Genomic DNA, 18805 nt, shown 5'->3' on the forward strand with positions numbered 1-18805 from the left:
AATTTGGAAGGATAGTGTCATAAGAAGTGAAATCAAAGCGTGGGTCAGATTATAGTTTTACTAACAGATTTGAATGGAGTGTAAAATGTTAGCATATCTACAGATGATTCAATTTGGTGTGACATGTTTGCCATAATTGATCGTTGCTAGTCTTGTGTTTGTACCAGAGTAATTCGGTTTTTCACATTCAGAGCAGGGCATCTCTTTATATGTATCTTCTTGGTTTGAGTTTAAGAATTGGCAAAAAAACCAAAAAACAAATGACGGATGCCGCGTGTACGGAAACACGGGAACCAAGACGAGTTGAAGAGCATTGGGTTCTCCACACTAGGTCCAGAAAATGCTAGGCAAGGAAAGGATGGAAAAGCGACAAATTGCATGGGATTGGCGGTGGAGAGGGCTGCTCTCATAACAAAATTTTAAAAAGGACGGGGGAATGCAGCGCAAGAGCCAATTTGCATGCCGAAAGAGAGAGAGAAAGGGCGCTGAATATTTAGGCACCCACCGCTCAGTTCCAGATCAAGTGCGGACTGACTTTAGCTTTTAAGGCACCCAATCCTTCCCCATTGGCCATTGAATATCACAAACCTCATCTCTCAAGCTCAGCCCTCTGACAATCTGACTTCCATTGATTCACATCCCCCTCCCTTTCTCTCTCTGACGTTAACAAGCCTCTCCAAACCTCCACCATGTGGATGTCTTTTAAGCTTGCCAAAATGAAACTAGCCCTTCATCAATGAAGCACAAAGTCAAAGCTACCCCTCGTTCCCTTGCAATGCGAAATGCGAATGCTGGTGGTAACAGGGCCGGCAGCGAAAGAAATGTCTTCTTGTCTATTAGAGAAGCTGATTATCCACCAGTATTACCGCCTGCCTTGGATTGATGATGACAAGGCAAAATTGAGAAGCCAAGAGTTAAGAAGTTGCAGGAAGAAAAGAACACAGAAATGGTCTGGAAAACGATAATTGTCAGAGAGAGGAGAAGAGAAGATTCCACTTTCCGACCCAAAATACATTTCTTCCCACCAATGCCACGCTTCGCCTCTGCATGCAGAAACGTCTTGGAGAATACTTCCCCACTTATCTCTTTTGCCCTTATCTCTTCTGTTCCCGAGCCCATACAGTCCCCTCCATTTAATAATTATGCTCAGAGCCTTCACATTTTCCAACCCTTGAGAACCTGGGCTTCTGAACTCTCTTGTTTTTTTTGTCAGATCACCCACCAAAAGCTAGCTGCGTCAGTTGCATTCCTTGCTACTTCTTAATTCAGTTCCTCCATTAACACTTCTCCCACCCAACCCAACCCACCCCATCTCTTTTCTTCTTCTTTTTTATCAAAGGTTTTATTTCCTTCTCTTCTCTTTTCAATTATATTATTTGTATATTTCTCTGTCTTATTTTATTCTGCATGAAAACTGACTTCTGGCAATCTTAAAATTTGTCCATAGGCATGGAAGATGATCATCGAGAGAAAGTTTCCCAAGCCAATGTAGACGATGGAACAATAAGAGTTTTCCCTCGTTTGTTCTGTTCTAGGAAGTTTTACAGCTCTCAAGCGCTGGGAGGCCACCAAAATGCCCACAAGAAAGAAAGAAGTGCAGCAAGAAAGGCTAAACGGGCATCCGAATATGGACCGACCAGCTTCTCATCTTCTCCGACATTGCCTATGGTTTATGCACCAGCAAGCCACCATTTGGGAATTTTACACCCTCCAATGTGTATAACAGCTCATGCTGCCAACTTGCGTTGTTTCCCTAATAATCACCATATATCAGACACATTCGGATCCAATGGAGCAGCCAGGTTCGATAACAAGGTGGTGTTTTATGGTGGGAGTAGCAATGGATATCACCACCACCACGATCATCAGTTTGAAAAAGAGGAGCAAAGTTACTTGAATTGGCAGAGGAGCATAAGATGCAATGGAGGCTTGTCTCAGCGGCTAGCAATGGCGGATAGCAATCAAGGCGCGGGGAGTGCCGATCATAAGGACAATGATCAAAAGCTTGACCTATCTCTTCATTTATGAAGAAGAGAGAATATTGATGGGCATGCATTTTTGTTGGAGTAATTCTTTGTTTGGCTTTCTAAATATGTTTTTTCACAACAACGATATCTTGACTTCATTCATTCTTTTGCACATTGTGTGGAAGAAGGGTAACGCTGAAGTACGTACTGACATTTCCAATCATCAATGCTTTCCATTGTTCTTCATTATTTTCGAGAGAAGAATTATTACTTCAACAAATCAAATAATAGACTTTCAAAACTAAGCCAATCAAAGAACAACAGTTAAAATTACGACATGAAAATTTTGTTTTTTATAATCCAATTAATGGAAAACAGTCGCTGAAAAGTATATGCAGAGAGGTAAGCAACATACGGCCATGCTGTATGTTGGATGAGTAAGTTCATTTGTTTTTTGTTCCTTGTCTTCACATTAAGAAGAAAGAAATATTTTCCTTAAGTCCTAGCAAATACTATCTTGGGCTTGTAGTAATATGAAGAGGGCAAAGGTGGAATGGATCCCAACAAGTAAAGAAGCAGGTAGGAGGAGTGGGTAAGGAAGAGTCCATGTCCGGCTGTCCAGTTAGTTAGTAGAGTTCCTTTTTCCGTTCCTAATATTTTTATTTGACCCAAATTCCATTAATTTGACAAGACTTCAGTTGAGAGCCCCCACTCTGCCACCAGAAAGTTTTGGAGGTCTAGGTGGATGGGAAGGGCGTGCCTGGATGGGCTGTGTGCTGTTTTTATAACCCAAAGAGGGACATCCCATCCCCCTTCAATTGCTTGCCATCACAAACTCAAGAGCCATATGATTTATTTGGTTTACTAAAGGAACACCATTCTATTTACTAACATTACTTGTCTAATCAGTTGACTTTTGAATAATTAGAGTGTAAAAAAGTGAATTAAAAAAAAAAAAAACCCCATATGGTTTGATAATTTTTTATGAAAAAATGAAAAAAAAAATGATGATACCGGCAAGGACCAATCATTTAAAAGCAATAATGGACATGACTATTCGTGTTTGTATATAACCCTCTGGGTACAAGGGGCTGTTGTCGCTGCTTCTTAGTGTCTTACCTAAAGAGATAGAGAGAAGATCAATCAAAGGGAGTGAAGCTGGGTTGGCTTTTGCCTTTTGGTTTGGTGGCGAGCTTGGAACACATTTGCCTGCATGAGAGTTGTATCCCTTGCCCAAGCTCAATCATGGAGAAGGAGAAAAGTAAAAGGCGTGAAACACGAAGGAGATGTTGAAAAGACTGCAGGAAAATGCAGGCTTCTGTACATAGCTGATGATAATTTGACATAATAAATGCGTTCTTCTAAATAATAATACATCACAAACCAACCACAGGTCATGGATTGGTGTCGCCACCTTATGGATTTAACTTAAGTCCAGCATATCATGTTGTAGCAACTGTCAATGCCAACCAAGATTTTGAACGATTGCACCCAAAATTCACCCACAAGCTTCTTCCTACTGCCTTTTGCATGATTGGAGATACTCACACACTCTTTATTCAATAAATACACTACTAATAAAATCAGTGGCGTCAAATAGAACCTATACTCTCCAAATTTCTCTCTCTTAATTTTTGACATAATACTTAAAAAAAATTTAAATTATTTTAAAATTTTAAATAAGTTATAATTCTTTTAATTACGTTTGATTAAGTTCATATATTTTTATTTTATATCAAAAAAGCTTTTATAATTAATGATTGATTAATTATTATTAGTTAAAGTGTTATTTATCATTTTATATCCATGTGGTATTGATGCGGAAGATGAAAAATATCGCATAATCATATCATCATGCCACATCATAATATCATCTAATTATCTATATAAATATGTCGCATCAGCACTGCATAATATAAAATAATAAGTGGCATGTTGACTAATAACAGTAATCAACCATTAATTAGAAAAACTTATTTAATTCAAAATCAACATATAAGAATTTGATTGAATACAATAAAAAAATAAAGACTCGTTTGAGTTTGTTTAAATAATTTAAAAACTTCTTTAAGTATTATGGTTTTTGTATAATTGACATAACATTGTCATTAAGCTTACAACATCCAAATAATTTGTTTTTGAAATTAAATTGGCATAGGAATTTTATTTGGTTGCCAAGGGTATTTCGTAGTTAGATAATTTGTTGGACTTTGCCCAAAAACATAAAATCTAAAAAGAACACATTTAAAATCTATGGTGAGCTACAACTTATATCTAAGCCAAATTACCTATGGTAGCATTTGGTATGAGGAAAGTGAGAATTCATTCTCTACAATATTCTCAATTAAATTACATTGCAATGTTTGTTTTGTAACAGACCATTGCAATGTAAGATTACAATACAATCACATTACAGCCAAAGAATGTTTCAATCCAAAACCAATTCAATCACCTTACATTGTACTCTGCAATGTTCTTAAAGATATTTTTACCCTTCAACTTTATTACCTTATTAAAAATATTTTATAATGTTATAATTAAAATAAAAAATATAATATAAGAATAAAAAATTAAAATAAAATAAAATATAAAAAATTAAAATTTATATAATATGGATAAAAGTATTTAAAATAAAATATAAATATAAAAAATTATATTAAAGAAATAAAAATAAAATATATAAAATTATAATAATAAATAAAAATAAAATATATGACATTAAAAATATATTTAAGAGATGATATCATACAAAAATTAATAATAAAAAATATAAATATATTGAACTTGTATTTTAATAACTAAGGGTAATTTTGAAAATTAACATTATATTCTCAGCAAAGTACTTGTAAACCAAACGCTGCAATGTTATCTTCTCTATATTTTAATCATTGTTTTGCTTATACACAAAAAATTGTAATGTTATTTTTTCTGCAATTGAATTGCCTGCAATCACATTACTTGTAATAATATCACCTGTAATTACATTATATTGTACAGTACCAAACGCCACCTATATATTGTTAAAGTTGTTTATAAACTTTCTTTTATTGTCTCTCATTAATTGTTTCAATAAATAATTAAGAATAGCTTTTATCCAAATAAAGAACATTGTTAATATATATATATATATATGTGTGTGTGTGTGTGTATGTATATATATATATTGGCATAGGATTAGTCAGGTGCCTTTTATAGTTTATATGAGAAGAAACGAATTGAAAAGGTACAAAAACAGCCCCGGTGGCTATAGCTACTGTATATTTAAAAGAATGTCTAAAGATAATATTGTATTGTAAATCAACAGAATGGTAAAAGTTATAACAACTTAATTTCTTCTAATTCCCCAACATTGACAAATATACCTTTTCATATATAGACAGTCCATCATGCAAGAGAGCACCCAAAATTTATGGAGAAAAAGCATTCAGCTATCTTCATGTCGGTCCTCATGCATTATTATTATTCTTCATGTCAGTCGGCATGCATTATTATTATCTATATAATTCTTCTCTCTATATATTTATTCATAAAATCAAAGGCGAGCCAAGCTTAGCTTGGATTCCCTCGAAACCCTAAAATATTTTGGCTTCTCATGCAGTCGCCTTCAATCATAGGACTCAATATTCGGATTAATATGGCATATGATACTGTAATAAAAAAGTCATCATGTGAGAACAATCAGAGTTTGTTATTAGTTCCCCAGTCACATGCCATACCTCTGCAACCCTACGTGGTGGCACGAAATACCCCATGTTGTAACGTGCGATACCTTGTATGTGGATATTGCACTCTTTATTTTATTATGACATGCAGTCTCCTATCTTTTTATTCGCATCCAAAACCTTTTTTGACCACCAAATATCAGCTATCCTTAACATTTTATGGGATAGAAATACCACATATCATAATTAAAGTCAAATTACTTGTTTGTGGCAATTCACCGTATTTTATATATCTATGCATAGATTTATACTTGATGTCAAGTAACTTTTTTTTCACTTGTTTTTATTAAATAATTAAAAATTATAATCATCATTAACCGACTCTTAACGTATATGAATGTGACAAATCAAACCAAACCAACATATCATAACCAGAAAATTAATCGTCAGACTGGTAGGAATTCACTTTTGTCACTATGCTTTTGGTGGAATGGAGATCAAATTATGGTTTAGTCCTGATTTGAGAGAGCGTATAATGTAATTTGCTTTGCCTCTTCCTATTTTCTTTATTAAATTGAAAGTATGCAATGGAGAGGAATAGAGACTAGAGTAGTGAGAGATCCATCTGCCACCTGCAGCATTGTCACGATTGATTATTGTGTGATTGTGCAGAAGGGGAACATAATTCTTCCTTACTTATCTGGAATCGTGTTACAGAGTTTTGGCCGATGAAATCTATCAAATGCAAAATGCCAAAGGCCTAGATTCATCCTAAGGACCAAAAAAAAAAAACATAATATTTAAAAAATTTTGAATTATTTTTAAAAAATTAAATGAATTTTTTTTTATTTTCAATAAAATCATTATATGTTTATTTAAGCCAAATAAGTTCTTACAATTAATAGTTGATTAAATATTGTTAATCATCATATTACTCATCATTTTATGTCACACAATATTGACATGTTATAGTTGATGATGACGTGAAATATTGATATAGTACAATAACATAGTCACATAACATTTTTCACTTGTCACGTCAACGTCACATTAATTAATTATTAGTAGTCATCTTGACGTGGCCAAAGCAATCTCAATTAGCTAATGTTGGAATATTCTAGCTTGCTGTGATTTTGATGGCTGATCTGTTTTATAGAAATGGTGAAGGCAATTTGTATATATATAATATCTATTGCAAAGCTCATTCATTGAATGGAAACCCATGTGCACATCAAGCCCTTTAAAACCAATTGCAAGCCTTGGCTTAATCATTTGCTTAGTTTGGAGCTAAAACATACCATCACATGGATGGTCCATGACATTTTATCTTTTATTAGTTTTTGGAGCAATGTTCTGTTTAAACACATTATCATCTTGCTATTGAAGGAAAAGATTGGGTATTTCATCTAGTTGTAATGGCTATATTTTTACAAGAAATGATTTCTTTTTGGACATGGCTTTTTCGATTTCACATTTGGTTATCTCACATCACTCAATATATGCAAATATGAAGTACTTAAAAGAGTTGTCCTTCCCTAAGAATTTCTGGCACCATTGCCTCCTTAAGATCATGTTGGTAAATGGTAAAAGGTAAACGGTGAGCAGTTAGGAAAAGAAAGAAAAATTAAGTTGGGATTGTTTTTCTCTTGCCATAATAAACAAAGTCCAAATCGAACAGCTTAGGCTAACATCAAACATGAGGGGTTACACCAACATGCATTTGATCATTAAACTTCCATATTAATTTTTATCAAGGGTCTGAAGAGACAGACAGATGTGTTAGGTTGAAGACTTGAAAATGATTTGCTAAAGAGTTATGACTAATTTGAAAAATTTCAAAGCAGAAGCCCATTTACCTTGTTCCATGGTCAATTCCAAGAAGATTATGATTGTTGGGTATGAATAATACAATTATCTAATATATAGTGGTATTCATCTCAAACTTGAGTGATTGTTTGAAAGAGGTTTCTAGTGATCCTCTTCACTGCTTGATTTCTTTGAAAAGGATGGACAGAGTGGAACCAGGTGGTTGGGAAAAATTGAACCACTTGGTGATCTCTTTGTCTAAATGCTGCATGAAAACAACGAGTCACTTACTTATCTAAACCAAAGCAGGCTCAACTAAGGGTTTGCTCCCCTTCAATATATCGCATCTCTCTGCCTTACCAAACACTTTCAACTAAAGGGTTAGTGTAATTTCTAATGTCAAAACCACCTTCTGACAAATCATTTCTTCCCCTTAATGCAACTTCTATCATTTATAGTGGCAGGCCGTAGAACAAACATTTTAATAATAAGTGGGGTTTAGTTCTTGATATGAAGTGTGAACTTCTTTTGTCAATTGCAGCAAAATCAACATAATGGCAAGCTTCCACTACTTGTACTAAAACATTTTATTAAGCACCAGCAATGTCAACGCCATGTGTAAAAAGGTCAAAAACAGGGTTAGCCTCCAATTAGTCAGAAGACAATGAGCATTTGAAATATAAATTTATGTAACATTAATACTTCCAGTATTCTAGAACTCTTTTCAGTTGAATTACCAGAAATATTGATGTGAATTCATGCCGGGAATCAAGCACGAAGAGGAGGGAAAAGAAAAGTTGGATTAGAATGAAGCAGGCAGGCCTTGATTGACGGTGAGTAGAGCAGCCGTGTGATGGTACTCCTTGTGTAAGGTGGTGACAACTTGAACAACCTGCTAAATTCTTCCTTACCCATTCAATTTCCACTGACAAAACAAAAAAATATTCAATGCATTTTAGAGGAATTTGGTCGGAAACCTAAACCTGAGGTCACCAAGTCAAATTAATAAATTTTGAAGAACAAAATACTAATAAATAAAAGCAATCGAGTTCATTGGTTAGGCAGGGCTCAAACAGGAGGTTGGTAGAGAAATTTTCACTAGCTACAATTTTGGACTAGTCAAGGTTCCATTCACCCTATAAGTTTCCCATTAATTATTATTTTGAGGGAAAAATAATGTTACAGAACCTTTTTGGTGTGGACCGAAGACAGTTGAAATTCCAATGTACTATTTGATTCAACTGGGTTTCCCGATGAATGAATAGAAAGTAGGAACTCAAGGCAGGTTAAAGTAACTGTCTTGCCCAAGCTGGCAAGTCCACCACAAAGTTGGCGACAACGTCTCATCTTAGACATGGTTTTCTTTTGCCAAGCTTTTTCTAATTTGTAAAGATAGACTTGATGTGATGGTTTCAACTGGTTCCAACACCTAAGGCAAACGTAGCATATCCCTATCAATCTTGTATTATACAAGAAACAGGCAAAATATACGTATTACATCCCTGTTAATCTTGTGTTATAAAATTGTCTATATTACAGATATGTTACAAAATTAAATGATCTAATCTTATTCATATATTAATTTTAACCAACAAACAGTAAAACATTATAGTGTGATTAGATAATAGGATTGTGTAATAATTTTTTAATAACTTTAATTTACTAATTAATCAAACTTTTCTAAAAATTAAAATTTCCTTTTCGTATATCCTATATTATTCTGTGGAAATTTAGTCATGTAAACCTGTATCAATGGCTGAAAAGATGCAGACTTGTGAGCCAATAATGTTGACTCTCGTGTGGATATGCATAACAAATTAGTGTTTAGGGGGGCATGAGGGTTTTGACATTCAGATTCCTTGCGTTTTCTATATTTTCTTCTGTCGGGTACAAAACACTTTTACAAGAAATACGACTCATGACTAATTCTCTATAAATAAAGAGAATTAAAATCAAAATAAAAATAAAAAATATTTTTTGCACCAAGTGATTTAGAAACTAAAATTTTATGACAAAATAATATATAGCAATTACATAAGAATTTACGACCTATAGGCGGCGAGGGTCCTTGGACGGGCAACTCAGGTTGCCACAGTGGAGTGGCGAGGGCCAAAGTCAGCCCTCCTCGTCCACCGGCTATAGCCTTTGGTCATCCGGAGAAGAAAAAAAAAAGGAAAAATAAAGAGAGAAAATCTAATTTGGAAAAGATAATTTTGTGTTCTTCTGAAAAAGCTAATACAATTATGTACAAAGTTAAATTATATTTTTAATCATATAATCATAATTTTAAATCATATTTATATTAAGAAAAGGATAATTTTGACTATTCAAAAAAAAATTATTCCATCCTATCCTTATTTTTATACACACACCAAGCATAGTATAAGATAAAAATCATCCTACATTACTCTTAATCTTTGCACATTCCAAATTTAATTAGAGATGATGATATTATCTTTAATTCAATCCACTTTCTTATCTTATTTGATTAAACCTAATGATGTGTGCTAAAAAATACAGTTATGATACTTGCATGAAGGGCTGTCTCATGCAAGATAGATGTGTCACCCATTCATCACCTGGCATTATCCTAATCTAATTTAATTAACAGGAAGAGCTAAATTAACATCAAATTTAATAATATTTTAATAATTTTCCTTTGCAGTTTATTGAGGGTTTAAGTGGACCACAGTCCCAAGACATGAATCCTTGAATGAAGTGATCAGATTAATCAAGAATTACTGTGCAACACATATATAATTACCAGTGAAACCTGCAGCCAGATTTCTGATAACAAATAACAGAAAGACCAGAATCTTTTACTTTAGGGATTGTCTCTGTTTACGTTTGTCTTAAGGGCTTAATATTGGTTGATCTGTTTACTTGTGTCTGAATCTTATTTAAATAACATGCTTCACAAAGATAGTAAGCACAAGGAATGGAATGGTTGGTTCTTCCTCTAATTTCAAGTTTACACAATTTTAAGACAATAAAGTAAGCCTATTTTTGGGTCACTTCCCTTTTTAGCACATACTTACTAAGTTTTTCTCTAGTTTTTTTTCTAATTTTATTTTACAGTGGTATTATATATTCAATTATATGATCAGATTGCATTTTTGAATAATGTTGGAGTATAATTCATTTTTAAGTCATTAATTTGTAATTATAATTTGGATTCCAATTTGTGTACTAGAAAAAGATTGTTTGAAGTAATACTATTATGTTTTACGTGTAATCTTATAGTATTAACTTTACAAATTTAAGTTAATAATGTCAATTGATTTCAAAATTTTCTAATAAAAAATTAATGATAATGCACCAAAGCATCAATGAATATGACAAATTAGTTTGACTTGGTTCATTTTACCAGGCATGTTGTGAGTTCACTGGCATGTTCTCTATTGAGTTCCACAAGTAAGATAACATGTACACTTCTTTGTACCATGTGCTTTTTTTTCTTCTTGGCCTTTATAAGAGCTAAGCATATGACTTTAGCATATGGGGATCTGTTGGTTTTGTTGGGGTGCTAGATGAAAGGTGAATAGTATTAAAAATTTTAAAAATTGATCTTTCTTGAGTGATAGAGCTTTTAACTAATTACAGAAAATTGAACATAAAACTTGTAATAGTTCAAAAATACAAAGTAAGAAAGGGTAGAGAGAAGTGGACAACACAAGAATATTTATAGTAGTTCGGTTTCTTTGACTTACATCTACTACTTTGATCTTCCAATCAAAGATTTTTAATCCAACTTCACTATACTAGTGGAATTAACAGCTTTTATTAAGCTTTTACCAAATGAACTTCTAATCCAAGCTCTAATATCTTACAACAAGCTTTAGAGTACTTTTCACACTCTAATTTCTCAAGAAAGAGAAAAAAAGAAAAGTATAACTACAATGCTTTACAAATTTGGACAAATTAAAATCAAGTTCAAACACTTTTTCTAAATTTAGAATGAAGGATAAGTGTTTTGGACGAAGGATATTTAGCATTTTGCTCAAAATGGCTCTTCTTTCTTCAATTTATCTTCTTTGACCATTGGAGCTTCAATTTGTACTCGGGGAGTTAGATATTTCTATTAGAGACAATTCCTAGCTCTTAGAAACAACTCTGATGTCATTCTATCTGTTATTTTGTTCCCTAGTGTTTAAATTTAAAAAAGTAAACAAAGTTCGGCTAATTGATTACAAATAGTTCTAACTGATTACAGCTTCTCGACCTTACACTGTCTTGCTGTTGTGTTCTTTGCGCTAACCAATTACAGGATACTCTAATCAATTAAGAGATTTCTGTCTTCAGCCTTTTTTTCTTTAGCAGACTTTCTCTAATTAGTTAACTCTTTCCTTAACTGATTGAAGATTCACTTCCTTTATACTTAATCAATTAACACAAGCTCTAATCAATTAAAAATTATTCGAATTTGCACTTTTTCATTTTGGCTCCATTCAATGGTCATCCTCACTTTAAATTTAAATTTTAGTGTTTTGGAGATTCTTGAAGTCTTGTGCTTTAACCGAGTAACAAACCTCTATTTTGCTTTGTCCAACACTTTCTTAATCAATTAAACCTAGTGCTAACTGATTAACATTTTTCTGTTTTGTTTTAACTTATAACTTAGCCATTCCTTAACTAATTAGCTGATATATTATATGATCTTACTTTTACTCATGCTTTTCTTTGATGGAATTAACTTTATCTTGCTTACTTAAATAGTGAAATTAGACATTAATGAATGAGAAATATTTTGTTATTATAAAAAATATATGGAGTCCAGAGCATCTTGACATTTGGTGGCTCTTTCGAGTCTTGACCAACAAATTATATATGAACAAGTTGTACCACATAGTAGGCTCTTAGGGAACCCCCTCTACAAAGCCATGCAAGTTATGGGCACATGTTATTGGATGTTTATTTTTGAACAAGTTTGATAGAAAGAAGAAAAAGAAATTATTCACTCTTCTACTTTTGTTCTCATTTGATAAAATTAAGAGTAAAATACTTTTACTTTTTAAATTTTGATTGAAATTATACAGAAATTTATTAGTTTTCAAAATACACTTCATCCTAAAAAAAAATATTTTCTGCTAAACACTTAGGTCTAGTTATTAATCAACCGTTAGTGTTTCCGTCACTTTGATAACATATTAAAAGTAAAAAAATAATTTTTAAAATTACTATTATATAATTTTACTAATTAAAAAAAATCCCTAGATGGGAAGCATTAGAGGTCCCTTGGGGAGCCCGATTGATGCTCCCTTTTCTTGGGGAGTTGGGGAGCATTGATTAGTGGTATTTTTTAAATTTTTTTTATAAATATAATAATAATTTTTTGAATTAATAAAAAAGATATTTTAATTTTTTTTAATATCTGTTAACAGTGTTTTTATTTTTGAAGTAGAGTATTCATTTAAAAAATTAATTTACTCGTTTAAAATTTTGATTAAAATTTTAAAAAATAAACATATTTTACCCTAAAATTAAACATTTTATTCAGACTTCGAAAGTGACGACTACTCATACTTTTTGTTTTCCTTTTTCCTTCTCTTGTCTTGTATTGTAAAATAAAAACTACTTGCTTTAAAATGTGAGTATCTAAACAAGAAAAAAAAAATGTAAAGAATCTCAAGGGTTTCATCTTATTAATGAGAATTTGAAGTAAATACGTCCTTCACATTTATTCTAAAAATATGTTTCTATTCCAACTCTGATTCTTTTTTCATTTTGATATTTGATTTACGGATGTATTCATTGGAATAACCCTAAAACCAAAACAATAAAATGCAACCACAAGGAAAGTTATCGGCATTCTCAACCGCTTGTAATAAACAATCTTAAGTGGATTGTATTTAATCATCCATCTTATTTAGCAATGTCCAAAACTTCAAGTCGGGCCAAAAAATTAAAACGAGGAGGGGAAAACACCAGGGTTTGTACCGTGATTAGCTTGTTTTAATTTAAAACTAATCCGTACGGTATTTAAGGACACCTGTCCATTGACGGGGATTTTCTTTTATATCCGTACACTTACCTGAAATTTAGTTACCCCTCCACGTAGCCAATGTGGCCACGCGGATGCTACCACGAGCGAGTATAATCCTCCACCATCACCTGCGAGTACGTGATGAAAACCTTTTCCAATGTCATCCTTCAACAAGCTGACGTGGAATCGACTGACCCCACGGGAACAGCTGAAGTGTCAGAGGAGGGCAGTGGTCTGGCACGTGAGGTGACCGACACATCGACACGTTGTAGCTTTAAATATCTTGTCAGTTAGTGGCGGTTAGGGAGGAGGTGAGATACTTAAATGGGGTTAACTTTGACTTAACCAAGGTTTTAACGGAGTTAGGCAAAGCTTATACTACGATCCGACGTTAGTTTTTTTCCCTATAAAAAAGACTGCGCCATCTGAGTTTTTTTCATCAACTCCACAATTCTGTTTCTTTCTTTCCTCCATTTTCCTTCTCCTGCTTTTCCATTTCTGCCAAACAGAGAAAATTAAACACATTCCCAGAACTGTAATAGAGAGAGAGAGAGAGAGAGAGAGAGAGAGAGAGAGGATCAACAATGGGGATTTCACAGAGACTACTCTCTTTGTGTATGTTGCTACTTGTTATGTTGTTCGTTCGTGTCAAGGCCTCAGCAGAGAAAACAGAGCTGAACTTAAGGTACATTTTTCTGGGAAACAATCAGCTCTTGATCAGTTCTCTCTGTTTCATTAGCTGTTCCAGTCCAGGACAACTTTTCCGGAAAGCGCCGTCAAATGCAAATTTTGCTAGCGTGCAACTGGTTTTTGATTTTCCTCGTGTTTGTCATGTGGCAGGCTTGGTGAAGAAAAGAAGTTGCAGGGCATGAAGAACTCATCAATGGCAGACGGGTGAGTAATCTATTTCAGCTACTTTTCACGTACAAATCTAGCAACTTGGGGAGAGCACCAGTTGTTGAGATTGGATCCGAGAGTATCGTAATTAGGATAGTCAGTTCTGTTATATGTTTAGTTTAACTCCCTCTGGTAAGGTCGCAGTTGATCAACTATCTTGCTCCTCCCAAGTCCTAAGTTCCTAACCTTCTGTGGGAACACTTAAACACCCTACAATTTCTTTCTTGCCTTCTCAGGTTGGATGGTGAGAAATGGATAAATGAGCACGCAGTTGATAATCCAGAGGAAATTGCTTCTATGGTTGATATGTAAGTCTCTCTATCTTTAATACAACAGACTCAGCTAAACTTTCATTTAGTTTTGGATCATCAAATTCATAACTCACATACCATTATGATCTTTGGGATCTCATCGGATAAAAACTTGTCTTAGTTAATTATTTGCTACTAAAGTACTTGGCTTGAAAATTAAGAGGATTTGATTCACATGGGCACCCCAGTTGGACCCCCACTTGCCATATGCGAAGCCCTGAGATGTCCTTTTCACCTGTCTGTCTTGCCCCGGTTCTTATCTTACATGGGCAGTCAAATGTAGTTTTACCCCCAATAGATTCCAGTCAAAACTCTGAATGGGGTCGAATCATGACACGTACCCATATCTCTTTTTTGTTTTCAGTAGCAGGCTAGCAGCCAATGTTTTTGCATATTTCAGTTCTCAGAGTTACAAGTAGTGATTGGAACACTAACTGACTCGTCTAGCTTCAGCCTTGTTGTAAATTGAAAGAGGTTGAGTTTCTCCTAGTACCTGCTTCGGACATAAATTAAAAGTACTACATCTTGTCATCCTCCAATAAAACTAGTCTTTCCCAAAAGTAAAAAGATAGATGGAAAAAGGACTGAAAATTATAATAAACAGATGCCTGACAAGCTAATAATTAATTGACATTTTGTCTCTACTTTATTCATTAAACTCCAACTGATAAACCGGTCCTATGCAGCAAAAGTATAATATCTCTGGTTTAATATTCGTATAGAATAATTCTACTTTAGGATTCTTGAGGAATCGGTTGCCACGTTCTTCACTGTTACACATTTTACTCTCTGAGCAGCCCCTTTTTGAACTTGTAGCCAGCTTACGCACATGACCATGTCCTGAGATCGGCGCATCTCGTCGCTCTTAATTTATTTGCTGTCTTAATATTCCTTTCTTATCCCAGTATCATTCCAAGTACACTAGGCTTTATTTGCCTATATGCACCAAAATGCCAATGTTCCTGTTGCTTCATATTTATTATTTTTTGCCGTTGTTTTTGTCCTTGATCCCTCCATCTTTTGGATGCCCTGAAATTTTAGTGCTACTACATTTTTGGGGGGGCTAGAAATGAGTCGTTCACCTCCATGAGATAATGAGAAGCGAAGTAGTGTGTATTTGATTAGCCTGACTCGGTAAGTTATTCTGAACCAACTATGGGGAACGCGACATTATTTTAAGCAGAGTAATTTTTCAATAGAAGCAAAATTCCATCAGCTAGATTTAACGATCAGTGGTTAAACAATATCACAAATGCACAAGTTGGTGTAATTCCTGATATAATCATGTATGTATCAATAAATGTATGTATATACACATTCAGAGAGGTGGGGTAGGTTACTTAAAATTATGTTGAAATGTGTTCCCCTGCTCCAGCCTGTCAAGGGAGGCAATGAACTTTTTAAAAAACCACAAGATCACAGATCTGCCTTTTCATGGAGGCAGAGGAAAAACTTGGCTAAATTCTTCACTGATCTTGTAGCTAGCTGCATAACTGGCAAACCTAGTTGTATTCAATGACACCGCCACCATCGTATTTAATGTTTCAATATTTTGTTGCACCGACGCAAAAGGAGCAGGCAGGAATTAGCTCCCACCTTCTCATTTACTGGCATGTACTATGGTAGGCAAATGTGGTCAAGAAAGCAAATCTTGCAAATTTTCCGTACGGACGGTACGTACATCTCCCACAAATACTCACATGGCCAACTCAACTCAACCGAGGCCCGAATTAAATTCTTTTAAAACACAATAATTGTCCACCATTCTTATTCCAATTTGAACATGCTAATTAATTCACTTCAATTAATAAAAATTTGATGATAATGACGGTATAATCATGGGTTTTTTTCTTTCTTTTTTATAAAGAATATTGTATGTATTTTCAGGAGCATAAGAAATAGCACAGAAAGGAGAGAGTTGGGTTATTTCTCATGTGGAACAGGGAATCCGATTGATGACTGCTGGCGCTGTGACCGGCGTTGGTATCTTAGGCGAAAGCGCCTAGCAAACTGCGGCATCGGCTTTGGACGCAATGCTGTCGGTGGTCGTGATGGAAAATACTATGTGGTAAGTAACCTGGCGATGATGACCCTGTGAACCCCAAACCAGGCACCCTCCGCCATGCTGTTATCCAAGACAGGCCTCTCTGGATTGTGTTCAAGCGTGACATGGTGATCACTTTGAAGCAGGAGCTCATAATGAACAGTTTTAAGACAATTGATGGTCGTGGTGCCAATGTGCATATCGCTAATGGGGCCTGCATTACCATCCAGTTTGTCACAAATATTATCATCCACGGAGTCCACATCCATGACTGCAAGCCCACCGGCAATGCCATGGTTCGAAGCTCCCCATCTCATTATGGATGGAGGACAATGGCTGATGGGGATGCCATTTCGATTTTTGGATCAAGCCACATCTGGTTGACCATAATTCACTGTCTAATTGTGCTGATGGACTTATTGATGCTATAATGGGTTCCACTGCAATTACCATCTCCAACAATTACTTCACCCACCACAATGAGGTCAGAATCAAATAAATTTCCTCATGCATGTTCTTGATTTTCTTTTCTTGAAGTGAATTTATGTTTTGGAAGGACTAAATTAATTTGTCCAACTAATTGATGACAGGTTATGCTGTTGGGACATAGTGACTCTTACGTAAGAGACAAGCAGATGCAGGTGACCATTGCTTATAATCATTTTGGGGAGGATCTTATCCAGAGAATGCCGAGGTAGCATACTCAAATATGGTTGCTAATGTAATTTCTCCTTTCCGTTTGGAGCTTTTTTTTCCACATATAAATTTGGCTCAGCCCTCTAACAAATCTTGCAGGATGTAGACATGGATATTTCCATGTAGTGAACAATGACTACACACACTGGGAAATGTATGCAATCGGTGGAAGTGCTAATCCCACCATTAACAGCCAGGGAAACCGTTACCTTGCCCCTGCTAACCCCTTTGCTAAAGAGGTAAATAAACCAGACCTACAAAAACTTCCCCTTCTAAGAATTAGGAGCAGTAATTAGGGTGCGGAATGATGAGGGAATTGCTGAATTTTTGATGTGGTCAGGTGACAAAGAGAGTGGAAACATCAGCTAATCAATGGAGACATTGGAATTGGAGGTCAGATGGAGACCTGTTGTTAAATGGAGCGTATTTCACTCCATCAGGAGCAGGTGCAGCAGCCAGCTATGCCAGGGCCTCCAGCTTAGGGGCCAAGTCCTCTTCCTTAGTTGGCATCATTACTTCAAATGCAGGTGCTCTTACCTGTCGCCACGGCCGCATGTGTTAATTCTCATTAGTCTCCTCCACACTCTCAACCCCAACCAAAAAACCGGGGAAAAGATAAAAGCAAACAAACAAGGAAATGAAAAATAACTCATTTTTCTTCCCATATTATCACTTACAGAGTACTAGTATTCATTCCCAGCTGAGTTTTCAACCCTATGTTCTTCTCAATCCCTTTGACAAGTGTACAAAAATTTTCAGAAAATTGTCCCAATCCTCTCCCTCATATACAACAATATTTCACTTGTCATAAATGCAATCGATCGACCTTGGCCTCTTTTAAGGTGCCGTAGTGTTGTTCACTTGTATTATTGCTTCTCTTTGTAATTATGTAATTTCCTTAGTTTATTTTTCCGCACTTCCCCTGTTTGTATTGCTCTTCTTTGATTAATTAGTTAGCACATATTGCACATGAAAGCAAGTGATGGTTGTGAGTTAGCTTTAAAGACATTGGAGGTATATAATTTATGTTGGATGAGAGGGCATGTGCTGCATTTCTCTTTTACGAAGCCAACCTGTTTATATGCGTTGGCATATAGGAGACTTGGAGAATGTGTTATCATGTGGATTTCCATGTCTAATGTCCCATCAACTTAAACATAAAAAAGTATCCGAAAGGGGAAATGAAGTAGAAAGAAAAAGAGTCCAAGCTGAATTAATCTTGGCATTCCTCTTCCTTTTTTTATTTATTCAAAAAACAAGACTGAAACCGAGTGAGATCCTTAACCCTACAGTTTCATGTCTAACTTTGGAATTCCTTCGAATGAGGAGGCTTTGTACAAAAAATTATTTGAAGTGATCTCCAAGCCCCGCAATTTTTCTCATTGCCACTGCATTCAATCCTGTCATCATATATGTGAATGTGCAAAGTCTAAAAACTT

General features: G+C 34.8%; 2 protein-coding genes across 2 annotated transcripts; both read left to right on the forward strand.

The window, feature by feature from the left end:
- Nucleotides 1-92: 92 nt before the first annotated feature.
- Nucleotides 93-2190, forward strand: LATE (C2H2-like zinc finger protein). The gene is made up of 2 exons (XM_021419626.1): nucleotides 93-1339; nucleotides 1448-2190. The coding sequence occupies exon 2, from the start codon at nucleotides 1450-1452 to the stop codon at nucleotides 2026-2028; it is 579 nt and encodes a 192-aa protein (XP_021275301.1). The 5' UTR covers nucleotides 93-1339; nucleotides 1448-1449; the 3' UTR covers nucleotides 2029-2190.
- An 11771-nt stretch (nucleotides 2191-13961) lies between these two features.
- On the forward strand, nucleotides 13962-18235 carry LOC110429300 (Pectin lyase-like superfamily protein). The gene is given in 9 exon segments (XM_089782509.1): nucleotides 13962-14103; nucleotides 14259-14312; nucleotides 14552-14623; nucleotides 16514-16701; nucleotides 16704-17048; nucleotides 17051-17154; nucleotides 17261-17363; nucleotides 17466-17605; nucleotides 17707-18235. Coding segments are annotated over 9 exon segments (1329 nt in total). The 5' UTR covers nucleotides 13962-14002; the 3' UTR covers nucleotides 17929-18235.
- Nucleotides 18236-18805: the final 570 nt, after the last annotated feature.

The sequence above is a fragment of the Theobroma umbraticum genome, unplaced genomic scaffold (assembly GCF_002168275.2).
Source record: "Theobroma umbraticum cultivar Fairchild unplaced genomic scaffold, ASM216827v3 scaffold_44.0, whole genome shotgun sequence".
NCBI classification, from domain to species: domain Eukaryota; kingdom Viridiplantae; phylum Streptophyta; class Magnoliopsida; order Malvales; family Malvaceae; genus Theobroma; species Theobroma umbraticum.